This window comes from Myotis davidii, unplaced genomic scaffold (genome assembly GCF_000327345.1).
Source record: "Myotis davidii unplaced genomic scaffold, ASM32734v1 scaffold582, whole genome shotgun sequence".
Lineage (NCBI taxonomy): Eukaryota > Metazoa > Chordata > Mammalia > Chiroptera > Vespertilionidae > Myotis > Myotis davidii.
In genome coordinates this window covers 905,824-929,164 of record NW_006294113.1, presented here as the reverse complement: position 1 = coordinate 929,164, position 23,341 = coordinate 905,824, and the positions used below count along the sequence as shown (strand labels likewise).

Here is a 23,341-nt window from a genome sequence, read left to right as displayed (position 1 = left end):
TATGATTATGGCACTTAGTACATTGCATCCAAATTATGTATTTATACATTTGTCTTCCAAACTAGGCAGTGAGTTCCTTAAAGACAGAGACAAAGTTTTATTATCTTTGATTGATACTGTCTGGTACATATCAGGTGATTAATAAATGCTTGTTGAATAAATGAAAGAGAAATCGACTGAAATGGTTATAATTTTATGTATGAAATCCAGGACACTGAACAAGGTAACTTGGTGATAGAAGAGTGATGAGCCATTTTGTGGCAAGGAGACCTTTTAATTCCTAAAATATGTTTATCTCAAAAAGAGGATGTAAGTAATTACATAAGTGAATTTTTGAAGTAATTGAAGTTTAAAATTTTAAATAGAAGAAAAACTAATTAAAATGTTAGGATATCATTGGTAAAAATCTTTCTAAAAATGCATTACACATTTCCTTGCCTTTTAAGGAGTGTGTTGAACTATATTTAACCTTTTGACGACTCTGTGTCATCATTCCAAAACTTGATTATTGTTGAGGTAGAACTGTCTGTTCCTCTACTAAATGGCCACAGGCTGTAAACCACTTAGTTCTTTGCTAATTTTTCTTTCTCTTCCACATTAGGATTTCATCTAGTATCTTAAGCTGCTGTAATTTCACAAGCCTTCAGGATCAGAGAATCACAAAACCTTAACACTGGAGTGTTTAAAGGAATCTTGGAGATCATTTAATCTATCATTCTATTAAATTTTATAGGTTAAAAAAAAACAAAGCCCTAATTAAGTGAGTAGTACTTTTCTAACTGATTGCTTTTAATCTTCTATTTTAATAGCTTTCAAATTGTGTTCTGTACTCTATTCAATTTTAGTTCAGACCATTATGTTCAACTTTCTCTAAACCAAAAAGAGTGAAAAACATACTATAGGCCTTGGCCGGTTTTGCTTGGTGGTTAGAGATTGAACCTTGTACCAAAGGGTCACAGGTTTAATTCCTGGTAAAGGGCATGAACCTGGGTTGCAGATTCCCCAGACCCTGCAGGGTCACATTTGGGAGGCAACCAATCAATGTGTCTCTCTCACATCAATGTTTCTCTCTCTCCCTCTCTTCTCTCCCTTCCACTCTCTCTAAAAATCAATGGAAAAGATACCCTCCAGTGAGGATTAAAAATAAATAAATAAATAACAAAAAATTAATTAAGTAAAATAAAATTTAAAAAACATACTACAGGACAAAGATAATTTGAATGGACTTCAAAATTAGGACATATCTGCTCAGTATCAGGAGTACAATATATTTATTTATCAACAGAACCTCTTCTTTTTAGTTATCTCTGTGTGTTCTGTTGCTTTACTCATTAATAAAATCCCTATTATTTATTAATTCAATACCTCACTCAGCCTCCAATCAGTGAATAACCAGGCTATTTATTCACTGATTCATTATTTCTGCCCTAGTAGTTAGAAATGTAGAGGGCAAGGGAAGAAACACACATACATTTACTAAGTACTCACTACTGCACAGATATGACCCTTACCCCCAAAATACCCTTAAGAGGGATAATATTACCTTCATTTTATAGATGAAACTAAGCTCAAGAAGTTGCACCATTTCCCCAAGGTCATACAGTTAATAGGTACAGCAGAAATGTAAACCCGTCTACCTGATGCACATGGTTGCCCTAAGGAATTCATAATCTAGAAAGGAGGAGGGTAAAGGCAGCCATCACAGTGTGGGAGCACAGAAGAGGAAGTGATTAATTATCCCTGAAAAGGTGAGAGAAGGTTACACAATGACATTTGAGGCAAATCTTATTAATGGTAATAAAATAATAATAAACAGTTTTATAGGAACTACTGTGGGTTAGGCTCACCCCATCTCACTGATAGACTCGTAATAACCTTATTGTTTTTTCCTTCTACAAAGAGAACTGCGATGCAAATAGGTTCAAGTAGCACACCCAAGACCACACACACTAGAAGGTGGCTGGTGCCAAGGTTCCTACTACAGCCACCGTGGTATGCTAATTCCTAGGAGTGAAAAAAGGCAAAAGTGTCCCCACATGAGGGAAGAGGAGAGGAAGGGAGCAAAGGCATCAATGCGCATGAGAAACAGAGAGGGATCTGAGGCGACTGGAACAGCCGGAGGAAAAGTTCATTTCAATCAGATGTCACCACCCATCTCCTAAAACCTATCATTGACTGGTGCCTGCATAGAAATGAAATCTGAACCCACCCACTCTCTCTCCAGGGGCAGTGCTCACCACGGTCCTTCCCTCACAGCTCCCTGCCAGGCCCACCTTTCAGTTCCTAACACCAGCAAGCACATGGTGTTGCCTCGTTCTGAAATATTCCTCGCCTCACTTTGAACCTAGCTAACTCTTTTTTTTTTTGGATTTTTTTCTCTCTTTAATGATCAAGGTATTACATATGTGTCTTTATCCTCCCTTTGCCCCCCTCCAACTCCCCCGCCCCCACTCATGCCCTCACCCCGCTGGTGTCTGTGTCCATTGGTTATGCTTATATGCATGCATACAAGTCCTTTGGTTGATCTCTCCCCCACCCTCTCCTACCTTCCTTTTGAGGTTTGATGGTCTGATTGATGCTTCTCTGTCTCTAGATCTGTTTTTGTTCATCAGTTTATGACTGTTGAGCATCCTCTGGTCTCCACCTAATTACAATTTACTCAGGCAGGCCTCTGAGATTCCCCACCTTGTTACAGCATCGCATAGTAGTACCCTCAGCTCTTCCCGCAGAGCATTTCCCCTACTTTGTAATTACCTATGCCATGGTATGGAGATAGGCTATAAGCTCCAATGAGCAGGGACCTGTGTCCGGCTTTCTTTTCCCTGCTGTTTTCTTCTGTTTGTTTCCTTATGACTAGCACATAATGAAATATCAGAAGTTGAAGCTGGGATCGGAAGGGCGTGCTCTTTATCCCACAGACAATAAGAAGGAAGGGAAATTTAATCAGGACTGTGTCAAGATCAAATAGAGCAGTGGTTCTCAACCTTCTGGCCCTTTAAATACAGTTCCTCATGTTGTGACCCAACCATAAATTATTTTCGTTGCTACTTCATAACTGTAATGTTGCTACTGTTATGAATCATAATGTAAATATCTGATATGCAGGATGGTCTTAGGCGACCCCTGTGAAGGGGTCGTTCGACTGCCAAAGAGGTCGCGACCCACGGGTTGAGAAACGCTGAAATAGAGGCTTAAATAAAGCAAAACAAAACCTAGTACAGTGTGGTGACAGACGAGAGAAAGACCCAGAGTGAAAGACCAGCTGAAGATCATGCCAACGACCTGGATGAGAAACAGTGAGGGGTCGAACCCAGGGGATAATTCAAGACATCACAGGGGGTGTGGCTGGGTTTGTTCATTGGGTGAGTGTATGTATGTGTACAAGCCTGCTCTGTGCATTCTGTGAACTACTATCCACTCAGAAGGATAAGACAACGCATTACACAGTATATCTGGATAGAAAAAGACTATATTCTCCATTTGAGGAAAAGCTAAAAAAAAAAAAAACAACAATACGAAAACAAAGATTGATCATTCCTCCTGGCCCTTAGATCCAAAAGCAATTGCGGTGTGAGTACCCATTTCCCAGGGCCATCCTTCCTTCAAGGAGAAGCCATTTAAGGCACAGATGAAGAGGAGAACAGCATGAGAAGACAGACTACAGAGACGTTTTCTAGCACTGGAATGAAAATTTCAAAACATACTCGGTACGGGGGCATAATTCAGGTTTTGCTGAGAAAGAAGCCTGGGAAGGATAAGAGATTAACAAGTGGTATAGGGAGGGTAAGTGTGACCTCACCTATGTAAAATGTGCAAACTAGAAGTATACACATTGGAAGGAGACTGTGAGCCCAAGACTGAAGGAGGCAAAGAGCTGGAGGGTTATACGAGACGGCCTTGAATGGGACCAGCCCGTGCCAGGCTCCACGGAGCCCTCAGTGTCCATTCTGAGCGTGGAGCAGGGTGACCACGTGGGGACTGGCTTCCCACACAGGCATGGCTGTTGGTGGCTGCTCTGGCCACTGCAGATTCCACTCCTGAGGATAGCTCTCCGAAATGAGGCTTACACAGTGCAAAGCTAAGACTCCAAATAATCTGTCTTCAATTTTTAAAATAACACCCTTTACTTAAAAATGGAAATTTCCTGATAACTACTCTCCCTATTTCCTGCATGTGAGTGAAATGTAAAGGTTACTTTAAATGTAAAGTTCATCTTATCAAGAGCAGCTGGGAGTCTCTACAGTAAGCCTATCTTTATCTCATACTTAGCAGTAGTAAAAAGTGTACTAAGAGCTGCCATGTTCCCACCTCCAACCAGCACTCCTGTTTCCTCTCGCATATGGCGTGGTAAAAGAGCCAAACTCCAATCTTCTGTTTTCCCGGAGTCACTTAAACTCATGTCTCGGGTGCTGCTGGGTTGTGACAGACACCCCCACGTCTATCTACACCCCAACAGTTTGGGGGGGAGACAGTGAGATGAGGGAGAGGGAATGAGCATCCATTCTGAGGGAGGTACAACGGGCTTAACTTTCTATTACTGAAGTTAACAGAATTGGTATAGGATGAGGGTTAGCTCTTTTCAGATGGTCCCCATTATTCCACAGGAACAGCCCTGATTGGGGACTGAGGAATTCAGACTCTGTGCCCTCATAAGAGGCAACCCTTGGGGGAGGCAACATTTAGAGAGCTCTGTGCCTGAGTGGGGAGTGTGGGGAGTTTATTAGGGGACCGAGACCGGTTAGTCAGGACAGCCCACGAGAAGGGGTGCTCTGTTTGCTTCCAATTGCAAGCGCAAGCTCACCCACATTCTGAACATGGCCCCGGGTTGGGCCTGGAAGCATAAGGATCACCCAATCCAGATAGTCCTGGGCTCGATATCCAGCTCCCCTCCTGCCTGCTGGTGCCTACGCTCGTTCCCTGGCTTCGGCCTCACAGAAAAGAGTATCCCTACTTCTTAAACTATTTATCTCATCCTGTCTCCTTTTCTTCCACTTTTGTCTCAATTACTACCTATAGTCAATGTGTCCTTCTCAGCAGTTTTAGTATTTAGCAGGCTCACTGCTCTGCATCCATTCCTCCTTCCCTCTCAATTACTCACCTCCTCCCCACACTCCTTCCAGTCATGGAAAGCTTCTTGAATGAGTCCCCTGCACTTACTAATGCCTTCACATCCTCATCTGCAGAGGCTATAGATGATTTCTAAGCCAGTGTCCTAGGACTGTCCTCACAATGATTGCTAGGAGACTTCCACTTGCCCAAACTGATGACTTCTCAGGAGTCCTTCTGGATTGCCCCTTTCTCCTTAAAACCTGAAAAGTTTGCCAAGATACTACGGTATTCTTTTTTTACTTTCCTCTCACCATCTGACTGTTTTCTCCATCTCCTCCTACCTATACCTTAAATGTAGATGATCCCCAGATTCTGTCATATTTCTCTTCTCTATGTACTCCCAGTGCGCATTCCTTCTCTGTGCTTCGACCAGGATGCTTGTGCACCACCAATTCCCAGATCTGTATAACACTGGTCCTGACCTCTTGCTCCTGGATGAAAGGTTTGTATTTCCAACTCCTTCAAGCATCTTCTGGGTATCTTATGAGTCCCTCAACTTCGGCATAGTCAGAGCTGGACCAGCTTTTTCTCAAACTCAGTCAAATTTGATACCTTCTTTTTCCTCATCACTTACATTGTCATTCAGTTCTACTGACTGTAACTAAATGTCTTGCCTGACATATGCCCTGTTAGAGCCTTCCACTTTCATTGCTCTCACATAAGCTCCACTGCAGATGGTTGAGAGGAGGAGCTTTGGGATCAGACTAACTGGATTCCACTTAATAGCTGTGTGCACTGGGCAAGTTATTTAACTCCTTTAGGACTCAGTTTCCTCATCTATTAAATAGGGCTAGTGCTGAGAACGACTATAAGAAATGTGGTGATCTAAACAAGATGTTATTCGCAATCATTGGCACATCATAGCCACTCAAAAATATTATTTTTTCCGATCAGTACTCTCCTCACTTCCCCATCACTGAGTCAGAGTAACCTGCCTTTCACTATTTTTCCCTTCAACACACATTCAGCACTCATACCAGTTACTGTTTAAGTCAGAGATCTAGTAATGCCAGTCTTTGGTTTAAAGAAAACACAACTTTTTACAAATTTCCATTGCTTGTATGGCAATCTCCTTAGAATGGTGTGTATGATTCTTTAGAAATCTAACCCCAAGCTACTTCTCCAGCTTAAAAATTCACCACTCATTATATACTCAATGTACCATATATTGTCAAGCCTTGGTTTATTAGATATATTTATAAATATATTAACATATCTCAAATATTATGTGTATATATGTCTAATGTAAACATATAGATATATTTTATATAATATATAAGATATATTAATGATTAATATATAGCTTGTATATCAGAATGTACATGTATTAGAATCTCATAATAGATATATATGAGATACATAGTAATAACTAGTATATAATATAATACATTTCTCATATATCAGAATTTCTGGAGTTAATTTTTTAAGAATAGTAATGTCTACATTCACCCACCAGAGGTTCTAACTTAATTGATCTGCAGCGCATTTTATTTTTAAAGGTCCTCTGGTATAGTTATAGAAAGCGAGGGTCACAGCTGTACACAGAACATGGAAGACACACCTTATAATAGCTGGTACTTTTGGTTGTTCCACAAATTCCATCCCCTGTCTTCTTCCTTCCCAAATCTATTCAGGTGTATACCCTTCCTCCGTGCACCTTAGGACGCATTGCCTATCCCCCGTTCAGAGGTAGATTCCGTTCTTTTTGTGATTAGTTTAGGTGTATAGGCAAAGGAACTCTTATAAACCAAAACACCTGAGGGGATGCTGGCTTTGGGAAGCTGTGAAAATAAAACAATGTCAGGAGAGATAGGCTCTTTCTGATGTTGATCACTGCTGTGTCTGGCTGTGACATCTGGAACCACAGCAGCCATACTGTGGTCATCAGGGAGCCACCTGAGGCAGAACTGAGCTCTAGAAGAACGGGGTTCTTGATGGCACTGTAAGTCACTGCATCAAACAACCTTAATGTCAGCCCACTCATGCATTTCTTAATGTACGAAGTAATAAATTTCCCAATTGGTTTTGGCACTTTGAGCCACAGTTTTATATTTATCTGCAGCAGATGGCATCCTGACTGATATACAACTAAATGAAACCTGCTGATCAAGCAAAGCAGCCCAGAGAAGGTGATATCTGAGGAGTCTTCAGCAAGGCGTCAAGAAGCAGAAGAAGCAAATAAAGGGGCATGGATATAAAAGTATCAGATATTCCTGGAACTGCACATTGTTCAGAAAGTCTATTACAAAGAGTGTGAGTATGGAGATAAGGCTGGAGAGGTGGTAGCCTAGGGTGAGAGGTCTGTGTGCCATTGTAGATTAAATATAGCTACACCACCTTTGCAGCTTTCAGTCTATTTCAATACCCCATGAACCTGGGCTATATAATGACTCCCTTTGACCAACAAAACATATCAGAAGTAATGTTATGTGAGTTCCAAAGCAAAGGCCTGGCTCTCTTGAAATGCTGCCCTGAGGCTGCCATGCCAAAAGGAAGGGGATCTAGCCTATTAGAGAATGAGAGGCCAGGTGGAGAACAGGTGCTTCATCTGAGCCAGCACCAGGTGAGAGAAGAGGACCTTATGGACCACACAGCTATTCTAGCCATCATCTGACTGCACATGAGCCCAGGAGAGACCAACAGATGAACCTCCCAGCCAACTCACAAAATCAGAAGAGATAATGAATCGCTGTAGTAAGCTGTTAGATTTAGGGTAGTTTATTACACAGAAATAGGTACCTGATACATAGGCCATGCCAAGATATTTGGATTTGACTCAAAAACTATGAGGTGTAACCGATTAGTCTCAGGTTTTAGAAAGATCACCTTAGCAGCTGCATGCAAAATGGTATGCAGTGGGGGCAGGGTGGAGATGGGGGAGGTGGAAGAGGGGAGGTGGAGAAGGATAGAGGGGGATAAATGGTGATGGAAGGAAACTTGACTTGGGGTGGTAAAAACACAATACAGTGTACAGATGATATATTGTGGAATTGTGCACCTGAACCCTGCATAATTTTGTTAACCAGGGTCACCCCAATAAATTCAATAAAAATAAAAAAGAAGACTATTACATTAATGGAGCTGAGAAATAATATGAAAAACTAAGTCAGTGGCACAGGGAAGGCACAGAACAGATGTCACAGAGGTACAATCAGCACCTATTCATAAAGTATACAAAAGAAAAGTGGATTAAGAATCACTCAAAGGTTTCTGGACTAGGTAAACGAGTGGATGGTAGTGCCATTCTCCAAGAGAGGGACCATCAGAGGAAAAGAAAGTTTGACATAACTGTAAAACACACAAGTGGAGATGTCCAGCAAGTGTTGTAAATACTCAATAATGTCTGGTGAATAGATTACCATGATGGATCTGTGTGGGTACTGAAGTGTTCTAATCCAAGGAAACATTATTATATGGTATAGCTTGAGATCTAAGTCAAACAAAGTTTTAATGGTATGAACTCATTTTATTCATCAGAATAAAAAGTAAAAGGGAAAATGATATTTGAAGCAGTCCAAGAGGTTAATAAACCAACACCTTAGCTAGTATACAATGATCCTACCTAAGGCACGTTCTCAGTGTACCCAGATGGTGCACTCTAAGATACAAGCGCTCTCTCTCTCTCCTCTCTCTCTCTTTTTTTTTGCTTGCAGATTCTTTGCATGCCTCCATCCTATAGAGTAAGAAGGGTCTTCCCTACCTACATGCTGGAAAGAATTGAGACAATCTCCATGTTGTATATTTTTCAAGTTAGCACAGTCTATGATTAATTAATGTAATACGTCATAGTGTAAAGCTACAAAAGGCTATAAACAAGTTTAATAGGTACATGTAAATATTGGCTTACCTCTGAAATTGATTAAAATAGCAAGTAAATGGCTGGGAACCAATCTCATCTTTCCAGTACTGTTGCCAATTCATGACACTTTCCAAGTTCTTCTGATTTTCTCTCTTACAGGGAGGGATATAGGAGCACTAACAAAACAAAACAACAAAAAGTAAACCTATTATTCTATGAAATATTGAAATATAGTCCATTTTTTATAGAGATGGCATGCAGATACTAAATCTATTTGTAACCTACCTTATTTTTAATACAGCCAAATTTAAATTGCTAACCTAGAGTAAGTCCTTGCTTAATGTCAATGATAGGTTCTTGAAACTGTGACCAAACCAAATAACAAAACCAATTTCACCACAGGTTGACTGATATAAACAAGAGTGAAGTTCCTTGGACATAGCATCAACGTTACACTGAAACAACACTGAATGAAATGAGGACCTGCTACAAATTTCAAATTTGGCCCAATTACAGAAAATATGCTAGTAACAAAAATACAGGAAAACCTAACCTTCAGTCCTTACAGTATAAGGATATATTATAAACAACTAGATACAATCTAATAGCAAACTAAAAGCATACTCTCTCTTTTTGAGAGCCTGTCAATCAACGAAGGGAAGCAAAAAGAAAAAGTTAATTTTATCTCCCATTTCTTTCTATGGACATTAATATTTTCTTTTTCCTTCTTTAACTAACAAACCAAGCCTCTACTCTGCTCAGATACTGCTCTCAATGGCGGAAACTCCTGTTTTCTTTTTTTAAATATATTTTATTGATTTTTTACAGAGAGGAAGAGAGAGGGATAGAGAGCTAGAAACATCGATGAGCGAGAACATTGATCAGCTGTCTCCTTCAGTCCGCAGGCTGACGCTCCATCCACTGAGCCAAACTAGTCAGGGCATGTTTTCTTATCTTACATTCTCTTGGACAACAGAATCAGCAGAAAAGTTCCCCCCAAGTACACAATACGTGCAATCTGCTAACCAATGCCTTTTCCCAGCCATGCCTCCCACAGAGTACTCTCTGACCCTATGTTACCCTAAACAATGTAGATGCAGCAGAACTGGAAAATTACTCTTAACTTTAGATGTAAAAATTAGCCCTTAGCATTCTCCTCCATTTTCTCCAATTCAGTCTGTTATAATGATGATGAACACAATGAAGACAATGCCGGCTTACAGTTACTAAGTCTCTACAATATGCCAGACACTGTAATCCATGCTTAACAGGCTTTAACAACTCTATAATGATCCCCATTTTACAGATGAGGAAATTGAGATTTCTGTCAACTCGACAATTGGAAGTAGATCCTGGCAATTTTGTCACAGTCTACTCTCAGATGTTTTACCAAAGTATCTGATATTAAGGAACAGAAAAAAAAACTATTTGCTTTATAGTATAACTTGAGTCATATTATTTTACAGCATATAATGTATCAATGCCTTCCCATTATTTTCTGGTAAAATACAAACATTTTAGCATGATATACAAAGCTCATCATGACCTGATCCGCCTGTCCTCGGCCTCACTTAGCCTGGGATGCAGTCATGTGGAAGCACTTTTGTACCCAAATCTGCCATGTGCTGTCACAGCTCCCTGACTAGCAATACTCTTCTTTCTCCTTTTAATGCCTTTTTCCTTAGTCCCTTCTTTCAAGATGCAGTTCTGGCATTACCTGTTAGGGGGATCCTTCTCTTTCTTACCCCACAGTTAAGCCCCCTCCTTCATGTGGCCATAGAGGTCGCACCCCACGCGATCACAGCTAGGATCACACAGCATCACCCTTGTCTGTTTTATGTCAGCCTCCCCATTCGCTGGCAAGTTGGGACAAGGGCTTTTTTCTTTCTTTCTTTCTGTATCTTCACGTGTAGAACTATGCCTGATAACAGTGAAATTTCAAAAACGTTGGTAGCATTAATGAATCATAACATGCTTAAAACCCAGCAAATAGTATTATTTTAATGACTGAGTCACTGCATATTTATCTTCTGCCTATACAGCTCCACTTCTATTAATAACAGAAAGATAAAGCAAAGAGTTTCTGTGAAATGATGAATTCTAAGTTCTTCAAAGCAGCAAGTGGGCTTAGAAGGAATGGAGACCATTGGATAGGGCTCCAGTCCTAATATTTGTTAGGTGTTTGGGCTTGAGTAAATAAGTCCTTTTTCTAGATTTCACTTTTTTCTAATCTGTCGTCTCCAAAACAATTTCTAGCTCTACATTTCCATGATTCTGTTCTTGGATGTACACCAAGAAAGTTCCGAACAGAAGGCAGGACTACAAACACGATTGTAGTATTTTTCTCAGAAGTGATCCTGCCCCTGGAGACCTGGCTGGGAAGCCTGAGTCACCAGCCAGCCGGCAGAAAGGACGGTGTGGCAAGGCCTTTCCTGGGGGCCTGGGCTTTGCATTAAGGAAATGCTCATAAGGGGGATCTGACTTTTCTATTGCTTATTTCCAATAATGTGCTGGACATTTCCTTTCCTTCTATTAAAACCTTTCTACATCATGGTAAATTAGCTTATAAAGGGAGAGTAGGTGTCAACTGATTGTGCTCTTTGTAGGAAGGAGAAATTTCTAGATTTGGAGGTAGAAGCTGTGAGGAGTGAAACCCTAAAATCACATCAGAGCCCTTTTTGCTGTGTATGCTCAGCACAAGGGGTATACTAAATATCTTAGAGAATAACAACTAACAACCAAATAGAATTAAAGCCGATTTTTAAAATTTGCAAGTTAACTCAGTTTGAATTATTTACTATTTTTAGGGGGTGAGGGTGGGGGAATTAAATGTCTCTCTCAAATGACAATAACACTATGATGTGACCAGGAGAATCACACCTACATGTTTCTGGAAAAAGTCAGACAAAAGCTTTCACTGAGTGAGTTTTAAGTATGTCCTGGTTTCACTTGGGATAAAAGAAGTGTTTCTTGCCTTCAGGAAACATTGAGCTTGTGTGAATGGATTTTAAAAAAAATAATAAAAATTCGCCCTGACTGGTTTGGCTCAGTGGATAGAGCATTGGCCTGCAGACTGAAGGGTCCCGGGTTCGATTCCGGTCAAGGGCATGTACCTTGGTTGCAGGCATATCCTCAGTAGGGGGTATGCAGGAAGCAGCTGATGGATGTTTCTAACTCTCTATCCCTCTCCCTTCCTCTCTGTAAAAAATCAATAAAATATATTTTAAAAAGTAATAATAAAAATTCATTCACACAAGCTCAAAGTTTCCTGCGATCAAAATCCAAGTATTCTTTTTCATGGACTGCATTCTTTCCAGAGTACCATAGATTAAATAATGATATTATAATACCCTAGCAACTTTTAAAGCTCATAACACCTTGAAAGGAAACTATTTTAAAAGCTAAACTTTATGTTCTTAAAAATCATTATTGCTCGTTCTCATATATCTTGATTCTCCAGTTAGTCTATCTTTAAAATTTCTGTGGAGCCAAACCCAGAATCTCCCTAGACTTCTTCTCAATTCTATTTAAGTGGATCAGTAGATTTTTAAAGTTTTAAAAGAGTTATGTGAAATTTCAGAGCAGTGTTCTAGAAAAAGAATTAGAAATTCAGTCACAGGGACTCCTTTCCTTTCTAGGTTGTTCAAGCCTGATGGTTTTCCTGACACAAGAATAGCTCCACCATGAATCTCTTTCCTTTGGGGGAGGAGTACGTGGAATAATGTATACCATCTCATCATCATCATCATCATCATAAACCATCATCATCATCAAAATCATCAATTCATCACCATCATCATCATCATCATCATCGCCATCATGTCTAACATTCATTGACTGTATGTCAAGCATTTCATTAATCCAAATCTCATTTAATCCAAATGAGCAAATATGAGCACCCTCATTTACAGATGAGAAAACTGGGGCAGCGGCAAATGGAAAGGCTGGGAATCAGACTGCAGTGTTTGTTCTTAACCACTGCACAGCACTGCCTCCGGGTCTTTCATCTTTAGGGCTTTCCAGTCTTCTCTTCGTTGCTCCCAATATGGAGGTCAGGGAGAAGAGCTGACTTTTGCATCCCTTTCTTGGAGAATCAGTGTAGTGATTCTTTGGGAATGAAGCCCTCCTGAGGACTAGTGGCTAAAGCATTTCTTTGCAGGCCTGGTACATTCTCAGAGAAATGCATTGTAAGCCTTTGCTTATTCCCTCAAGTCTCAGTTTGGCTCCAGGGTCGGTTTTTGGTGCTATGGATGCAATTTCACTGAGGTGAATTTATAGACGCAGTGTCTGTGGTCATGTAGGACAAGGAGCATTCCCTTGGAGAAACTTCTTCATATAGTTCTGACCTTCTTTGTATTTCATTTGCAAAGGCAGCATTTCCTAACTTCCACAATCAATGTTGCCCAAATAACCTTCACTAGAGTCTGAGTCATTTGCGGCCTAAACTTCCATGAAATCACTTTCTTTAAAAAGTCAGGAGAAACCAAGGTCACCCCAATAAATTTAATTAGAAAAAAAGTAATATTTTTTAAAAGCCAGGAGAAAAAGAGGAATGCAATAGATTTGTTTAATGCCTACCTTTTAGGGAAAAAAAAATTGACTTCTGCATTCATGAACAAAGTGACAGGATCGAGTGGGCTATTCTAAGTATATTAATTAATATAAAGGCTTCCAGTGAGTTCATGAAGGGAAGACACTGTCTTCACTTGATGTGGAACATTGGATTACAGACTTATTATTACTTATTTTCCATGATCTTATTTTAGGGTTTATCAAGATGCATAATCACATGCTTTTCAGCCTACCACAATGGATTCATATTTTAATAGAACTCTTCTTGGGTGGGTTCTTTGTGTGATAAGTGTCTTGCGGACTGCATTTCAATCATGTGGGCAGAGTAGGCAGAACTCACTTTCTTCCTTTACTGAGTCATTTTAAAAAAACCACTGCACAAAACACGTGATCCATTTAACTAAACAACGGGGACCGGGTTCTGTGTTAGGCATTATCTAAGATACAGAAATGGGGAGACTGGCTTTTTTCTCCAGTTTCTTTTTTGATTGCACTTGGGTAGGGAGGGTAGTATTAAAGACATAATACAAGCATGGGTTTAGCTGATTAAATAATTTCCAAAATAAATTTGGTTAGAAAATGAATTCTTAAAACATTATCAACTGGAACATGGGTCTAATTATATTTTCATCCAAAATCCCCCATTTTCTGAAATCCTATAAGACATCTCTATGTCAGCTATGATTTGTAACTTTAGGGACTTTTTGACAATATAAACCTATGATCAGAAAAGCACCATGGAATAAAAAAGTGTAACTGATCCATTTAAAAACTCCACAAAGTTTCACATCCTCACGACTTCATTAATAAGCAAGTACACACACACACACACTTTATGAATGTAGTGAACAAACAATACAAAATTATATGAGAGCTAAAAAAAAAAACAAGTTCTATCGCAGGTGGTTCCAGAATGTATCTGAAAGCTAAATGAAAATAATCCCGTGGAAGAATTTGAAGGTCAAATAAATAGAAAATGTAAAAAGCAAGCTAAGAACAGGAGAAGCTAAAAGGAGCTTTTTTGAGAGCTCTTATGGGCTGGGCAGAAGCAGAGTGGTGCTTAGCCTAGAAGAGTGTTTGTCCACAGCCCAGGGGACTGCATGACAAAAAGACCACCTTCTGAGTGATTCAGTGGGGCTAGGGAATGACAGATTTTCAGAAATGATCATTTAGGCAACAAACCACTTTTGACTAGTGAGTACTGGACAGAAAACAGATTAGCTATTACTCACTCCTCACCCTTTCCCTCCCTCCCTGCCCAGAAGTGTGCAGTGTAGGAATAGTAACATACTCACAAAGGGCTTTGTAGTCACAAAAGAGGAAGTGAAGATGTGGCTTTGGAGTGTTGAGATTTTTTTTCCTTTCTTGATTAAGATATTACAAATGTGTCCTTATCTCCCCCCCATTATCCCCCATTCCCCCACTCATGCCCTCATCCTCCGGTGTCTGTATCCATTGCTTATGCTTATATGCATGCATACAAGTCCTTTGGTTAATCTCTCCCCCTTAGGCCACCCTCCTCTGCCTTCCCTCTGAGGTTTGAGCATCTGATCGATGCTTCTCTGTCTCTAGATCTATTTTTGTTCATCAGTTTATGTTGTTCATTATAATCCACAAATGAGTCAGGAGTGTTGAGATTTTTGAGAGAAGACTTCACAGATGACTTTGGATTTGTGTCTTCATGGAAATGGTTTTTCGGTGAATGACCAGGTTGGGAAGGTGACATTCCAACAAAAAATGCAATGTGCGAAGACTTTGTGTACAGATGTTCCAGAAAGACTGAGTCATCCAATGTGCTGGAGTATAGGGGGCATGGGAGACGGTGATGGAAAATGCCCTAATTATCTGAACTGCTACTCACAGAAGAGTTGTTCTTCTCCCCTTAAATGCTTCTCTGAAAAGTGGCTCACTACCTCCTGTAGAGTAATCCACCCACCCACTAGTGCTCCTTTAGTTATAACGTATTATCATGTGTTAATACTACATCTGCATTTTTTTTTTTGGAAATTAGTAATATTCACTTAACTTCTGGATCTGAGCAGACTGCTAAAGTTGGTGAGCGATGCAAATTAAAATGACAATGAGGTATCACCTCACACCTGTCAGAATGGCTACTATCAACAAATGATAAATGCTGATGAGGATATAGAGAAAGGGAACCCTAGTACACTGCTGGTAGGAATGCAGGCTGGTGCAGCCATTATGGAAATCAGCATGGAGTTTCCTCAAAACATTAAACATGGAACTGTTACAATCAACCACGTAAAACTGTTACTTTGCATAATAACTGACAACAGCTGTGATCCTAATGAGCAAAATAAACTGTTGAACAAAATAGATCCAGAGACATAGAAGCACGGAACAGACTGTCGAATCTCAGAGGAAGAGTGGGGGAAGGTGGGTGGGTGGGAAGAGATCAACCAAAGAACTTGTATGAATATATGCATAACCCCTGGACACAGACAATAGAGTGGTGAAGGCCGGGGGCGGGGGCCAGGGACGGGATATAAGAGGTCAATGGGAGAAAAAAGGCGACATATGTAATACTTTCAACAATAAAGATTTTTTTTTAAAAATCACTGAAGGTCAAAGTGTTCAACATTAGCCAGAAAATGGACATTCAATATATCACACAGGCGTGGGAGATAAAGCTGGTTGACACAGAGCTCAATGGATGGAGTAGGTAGATGCCATCTCAAATCCAAGCAGTAAGTGCACCTACCACAGCACTGAGTGAGTGAAGTCCTCTGATGATTGCGCCAGGAAAAAAAAGCTCCGACCCAGCAGGGATTTCCTTCACACTGCATCCCCAGAACCTAGAGGAAGGCCTGCCAAGTGCGGGTGCTTGCTAAACATCTGTTTAATTAATGATTCTACAGATACTTTAAAATAATGCAAGCTGTAGCAAGTAGATATGTTCCTATCAGCTATGCAGATTAAGGAATGGAGAGTTGATATTATGATATCAGAAATTATGCTATTGCTTCAACATTACAAATACAGTTTATGACGAAGTCCTTAACCTCTTTCCTCATCTGCGAAATTTTCCCTACTGGGTGCCTCAATGCAAATGCCAAGGTTTATTTGTTCCACAAGTACTTATCAATAGTACTTTCTTGGAACATTGTATATGTTATTTATAATCCTCAGTCTGTGAAGAAACTGAGGATCAAGAGGTTAAGTGATTGGCTTACAGGGTGTAGGCACCTCAGCCTTTTCCATGATCCCAGGCAGCTTCCGAATGCCTGCTCCGTGTACAGCTCTGCCTGGGACATGTTAGAGAAACCTAGGATTGTCCCTCAAAGGGGGCTGGAGAAAAGGCTTTTCCATCCCCTCAGCACTGTAGTAACATAACTTGGTTGGGTGGGATAGGTAAACAAGTACAACACACGATGGTTTTCTCGAGTAGGTAGCTTCATCTTCAGTACACTGATCCTCTAAGCTGTATTATTTAATCTTTTCCCATGTGTTTCAGAGCATTTATTTTAAAGTGACATTTCTGGGTTTTCTCTCATCATAAAAGTAAGGCCATCTTTATTGGAGAAGAAAACTGGAAGCCTCTATAGAAAACAGTATGGAGGCTCCTCAAAAAATAGAGTTACCATATGATCCGGCAACCCCTCTTCTGGGTATCTTTGAAAACATTTATTCACAAAGATATGTGCACCCCCACGTTCACTGCAGCATTATTCACAGTGGCCAAGACATGGAAACAACTAGTGTCCCCCAGTAGAGAATTGGATAAAGAAGATGTGTTTCATATATACAGTGGGATACTACTCAGCCATAAAAAAGATGAAATACAGTCATCTGCAACAACATGAATGGATCTTGAGAATATCATGCTAAGCAAAGTAAGTCAGACAGAAAAAGTCAAGAACCATATGATTTCACTCATATGTGGGATATAAAACTGAAAGCAACAAATGAACAAACAAGGAAAGCAAACAAAACCTCATAGACACAGACAAACAGTATGGTGGTCACTAGAGGGAAGTGGGTGAGGGGTAGTAAAGGATAAAGGGGTCAAATATATGCTAATGGAAGAAGATTTGACTTTGGGTGGTGGACAATACAATACAATATAATATATAGGCGCTATATCATAAATTGTACAATTGACACCTGTATCATATCATTGACCATTATCACTCCAATAAGGTTAATTTAAAAAATTACTGGTGTGTGTATGTATATATGTAATAAACACATAAGCACTTTTTTTCAAATATGGAATCACACTGTTTTGTAACCTACTTTTTTGTCATAATACAAGAGAAACATCCTTTTTGTAAAAAATATACATGTCGCCCTAACTGGTTTGGCTCAGTGGATAGAGTGTCGGCCTGCGGACTCAAGGGCCCCAGGTTCGATTCCGGTCAAGGGTATATACCTTGGTTGTGGGCACAAACCCAGTTAGGGGGTGTGCAGGAAGCAACTGATCGATGTTTCTCTCTCATCAATGTTTCTAACACTCTATCCCTCTCCTTTTCTCTCTGTAAAGAATCAATAAAATATATATTTTTTAAAAATATACATGTCAACAATATAATTTAACACAGTATTTCATCATATAAGTGTATGTCTATGTCAATTCCTTCAAACTGTACCATTTTACTGACATTTAGGTTGTTTCAGATGTTTTGCAATTTTTTTAAAAAATATATTTTTATTGGTTTCAGAGAGGAAGTTAGAGGGAGAGAGAGCTAGAAACATCAATGAATGAGAGAGAATCATTGATCGGCTGCCTCCTGCACGCCCCCCACTGGGGATTGAGCCCACAACCCAGGCACGTGCCCCTGACCGGAATCGAACCTGGGACCCTTCAGTCCGCAGGCTGATGCTTTATCCACTGAGCCAAACTGGCCAGGGCTGTTTTGCAATTTTTAATGGTACTGCAAGTAATACATTTATAGCTACATCTTTCAATAATTCCATCATTTTTTCCTATGATATACTGCCCAAAACAGTTTTACTTTGTCGAAGAGTATGCATATTGTACCAGGATGAATAATGTCTTCCCCCAAATGCATGTGTACTCAGAACCTCAGAATGTGACCTCATTTGAAAATAGGGTCTTCGTAGATATGATTAGTTAAGATGACATCATAGACTTGGGTGGACCCTAAAGCCAATGACTGCTGTCTTTATAAGAGATAGAAGAGGGAGATACAGGGACACAGTCGGAAGACGGCCACATGAAGGAGACAGAAATTGGAGTGATGCAGCTTCAAGGCCAGGAGTGCCAAGGCTTGCACACAGCCACCACCAGCTAGAAAGAGGCAAGGATTTTTTTCTAGAGCCTTCAGGGCAAGAATGGCCACTCTGGCATGTTGATTTTAGACTTCTATCCTTCAGAACTGTAAAAGAACAAATTTCTGTTGCTTTAAGCCACCCAGTTTATGGTACTTGTTACAGCAGCCCTAGGAAAAATAATGTGTGTCTTTTTCAGGATTTTGGTATGTATTTCCAATTGCTCCCTGACAATATGCTCCCACCAGCAGTGCATGAGACTGTCCATGACCTCGGGTCTTTACCAATGTAATAACTGTCAACTGATAGGCAGGAAAAGTATCTCAATATTGTATTGATTAGTATTTCTTTGGGTATTAGTGAGATTATTCATATTTTTCATGTGCTTAGTTAGTTATAATTCTTTCACTGAACTGCCTGTTCATGTTTTGCCTAGTCAGGGTTCTCCAGAGAAACAGAACTGACAGGATATAAATAGGCCTGTAGAAAGAGATTTATTATGAGGCACTGGCTCAGACAATAAGGGAGGCTACGAAGTCTCATGATCTGCTCTCTGCAAGATGGAAGCCCAGGAAAGCTGGGTGCGTAATTCTGTCTGAGCCTGAAGGCCTGAGAACCAAGGAGCCAACGATGCAAATCCCAGTCCAACTCCAAAGGCCCAAGAACCAGGAGTGCCAATGTCATGCCCCAACTCAAATGGAGAGCGAATTTGCCCTTCCTCTGTCTTCTGGCTCTATGCAGGTCCTTGACAAGATTGGACAATGCCCACTCACATTGGCAAGGGGGGATCTTCTTTACTGAGTCTACCGATGCAAAGCTAATCTCTTCCAGAAACAGCCTAACAGACACGCCCAGAAATAATGTTTTACCAGTTGTCTGGGCACCCTTTAGCCCAGTCAAGTTGGCACATAAGATTAACCACCACACCTAGTGTTCTTCTGAAGAGATGGTTATTTATTGCTAAGATTTCTTCATATGTTAAGTTTTGAATCATTTCTCTACCGTGGTGCAAATATTATTCCAAATTTGTCATTTTTCTTTCAATTTTAATGTTTTTAAAAATATATGTGGCAGCATATATCCACATTTCATACCTTCTAGTCAAATAATACTCCTTCTATCGATATAGCCTTTGTATATCCATTCATCAGTTGGTGGACATTGAAGTTGTTTCTACTTTTTGGCTATTATGAATGATGCTGCTATGAATAGCTGTGTATAAGTTTTAATTTGCACATGTGTTTTCATTTCTCTTGAGTATATACCTAAGAATGGAATTGTTGGGTCACAAAGTAACTCTACATTCAAATTTTTAAGGAACTGCCAATTGTTCTCCGAAGGGGTTGCATCTTTTACATGTTTACCAGCAATGTATGTGGGTTTCAGTTTCTCCACACTCTCACCAACACTTGTTACTGTCTTTTTTCTTCTTCTAGTCATTCTAATGGTATATTATTGCAGTTTTGAATTGCATTCCCCTAATGACTAATAATTTTGAACATATTTTCATGTGCTTATTGGCCAATATATGCCCTCTTTGGAAAAATATCAATTGCCATCTTTGTTTATTTCTGAACTGAGTCATTTGCGTTTTTGTTATTGTTGTTGAGTTGTAAAAGTTTGTTATATAATATCTGAAAATACTTTGTCATTCTGTGGTTGTCTTTCCACTTATTTTTTTTAAATGTTTTTTTGAAAATTGATTTGAGAGAGAGAGGAAAGGAAAGGGAAGAGAGGAACATCAATCTACTCAACACCGGAGCATGTGCCCCAACTGGCAACATTTTGGTGCACAGGAAGACACTCAACCAACGGAGCCACAACAGCCAGGGCTTTCTCGCTTTCTCGATGGTGTCCTTTGAAGGGCAAATGTTTTAAATTTTAAGTCCAATGATCTACTTTCCCTTTGGTTGCTTGTGTTTTTCGTGCCATAGTTAAAAAACTGTGTCTAATTCTAAGGTATAAAGATTTACATATGTATTTATTCTAAGAGCTTTATAGTTTTAGCTCTTACATTTGGGTCTCTAATCCATATTAAGTTAATTTTTTTTAAATATATATTTTATTGATTTTTACAGAGAGACAGGGAGAGGGATAGAGAGCTAGAAACATCGATCAGCTGCCTCCTGCACACCCCCCACTGGGGATGCGCCCACAACCAAGGCACATGCCCCCGACCGGAATCAAACCTGGGACCCTTCAGTCCACAGGCCGACGCCCCATCCACTGAGCCAAACCGACTAGGGCTAAGTTAATTTTTGTATATAGTTTGAGGTAGAAGTCCAATGTCACTCTTCACATTTGGATAAACAGTTTTTCAAGCATCATAGGTTGAAAAACTGTGCTTGCCCAGCTCTGACACCCTTGTCAAAGATCAACAAGGTAATAGAATTCATGAGCTGCTCTCCTTTAATACCTTTTAAGAAATAAGGAAAAGTAGGAGAGAAAATGGAGCTAACAGTCCATTTACAAAAGGATTCCTTAATGCCTTGTCTGAAAATTATCACATGGCTCCTTAGAACGGGCAGATTTTGGCCCAAACAACTCTGGACGCCAGTCAATATCTACCATGGAGAGCAGAATATAATGAGATCTGTGAACAACAGGCTGTTTGTGGATGTTCACCAGCCACCCCACCAGGGAGCCCTCTGGTCCGCACTCTACCTGTAAGTCCCGGGCACTATAAGACATCTTCTGAAAGAACTCTAGTTTATTAAGTCTTGTCCGTAGGTTGTGCATGCCTATAAATATTGTACGTAGAGTGTCTCTGTTAACTGTTGTTTTGTGTCTTTGTTGCTTGGCTTAATTTGTTCAAAAAGGGGACATACTTCACTTTGCTGGGAGCCCCAGCTACTTGTAGCAGGCTGAACACATGGCAGGGATTGCAGGAATTTCCCAGCAGCTGCCACAAATTCTTAATCTTGGGTACCCTTCTTGCTCTCCCTCTCAAGACATCAGCCACTGGAAATTCTTAGCTAGTAGACGTTCTTGTCTGTCTGTAATGTAACTTGGTTACTGATTGATGTTCTCTGCTTACTTTCTTATCTTTAGGGGACTTAGTTTGCACTTCACCATTTTATGAATATAGGGAATTCTTGGTCTCTACTGTTTGGACTTTGTGCCACTCAGAATCCATTTGCTGTACCGGGTTAATGTAAAATAAGATTCTAAGGCTAATGTCCCAGTCCACCTTTTGTGAGTACTCATTCATTTACTGTAGGGTTGGTTTTTTGTTTGTTTGTTTCTGTTTTTAAAATCTCTTCTTATATACAAGTTTTCATACTGTTAGTCTACTCAAAAAGAGAAAAATATGGGAGATAATTATTTAAACTCCCAAGTATTTATCCTAGAGGGCTGGAGCTACAGAAGTACCCTCGAATAGCCGAAGAAGCAGCAGCAGTGAGGTGGGGGGTGGAGGGAGAACTCTCCTTGTTAAAAAAAAAAAAATGATACTTTTACACTAAAGCCGTTAGAGGCCCAGGAGTTACTGCAGTCCTGGGAACAAACCCCAGGACCTGCTATCTCCTCACATACACACCCACCCTTTTCCAGCCTCCTAAGAGTTGTCAAGGTCATGTTATCTCTGTTATGCTTCTTAAGAATATGAGTATATTTTCCATTGGCAATATATGCCTATTTCTAAAAGTAAGGGAAAAAGAAGTTTTTCCTGTATTTGTCTAAGAAGCAAAGGCTATATATACACCGAGTGGCCAGATTATTATGACCACCCCATCAGTGCATTGAAGTGAATTAATTATGCAAATAATCATAATAATAAAACCTTGAGTATTTGCTTAGGAAGTTTTCAATATTCGGTATTTTTGGAAGTGTCAATGAAGTACTGATGGGATGGTCATAATAATCTGGCTGGTCATAATAATCTGGCCACTCAGTGTGTGTGTGTGTGTGTGTGTGTGTGTGTGTGTGTATAATTAAAATAATTGTTATATTAATCGGGAACTTTATTACTTTAAATAAATAAATTACTTAATACTGTTGATAATAATAATACATAATCTTTTAGTCTAATGTATTTGACTACCTTCCCAGGGTTTGAATTTTAAGAAACTTTTCCTTGACCTAGAATTGGCCTTAGATCATTCCGAAAGGCTCCAGAATGCCTAAGTGTTTGTTTTCTCTCTCATTAAGGAAAATTTCCTACTTAAGGTACATAGGAAGCTTTGTCAAATAATAACAACTGTATTATACTTTCATTTATAGCTCTAATTGTTGTTCTGGAATATTTCGCAGAAAGGACAAGATTCCATGTCACTTACATTACTCTATGAAGTATCTGAATGTATAGAAATACTAGCAGAAAAAAATCAGAGAAGCAATAATCCTATATAATAAAAGAGAAACATGCAAATTAACCATCCCTCTGCTATGATCAAGTCATGCCCACAAGCCAATCAGGAGCAAGTATGCAAATTAATCCAACTAAGATGGCAGCGGCCTTAGAGCTGGAACAAGCAGGAGGCTTTGTTGCCTCCGGCGATGGAGGAAGCCAAGCTTCCCACATGCCCTGACTAGCACTGAGCCCCGCTCAAGGCTACAAAGTTTCAATTATAGAAGATAAATCCCAGGGGGGGGGGAAGAGGAGAGGCT

At 39.9% G+C, this 23,341-nt stretch overlaps 1 protein-coding gene across 1 annotated transcript in view; it reads right to left on the bottom strand.

Annotated features, from left to right (window-relative positions):
* Positions 1 to 23,341, bottom strand: part of KCNMB4 (potassium calcium-activated channel subfamily M regulatory beta subunit 4) — a 57,693-nt gene that overhangs the window by 19,790 nt on the left and 14,562 nt on the right. Inside the window, exon 3 of the mRNA XM_006768159.2 lies at positions 8,957 to 9,084. Within this exon, the coding sequence (XP_006768222.1) occupies positions 8,957 to 9,084 (128 nt within the window). The remainder of the gene's footprint in view (positions 1 to 8,956; positions 9,085 to 23,341) is intronic.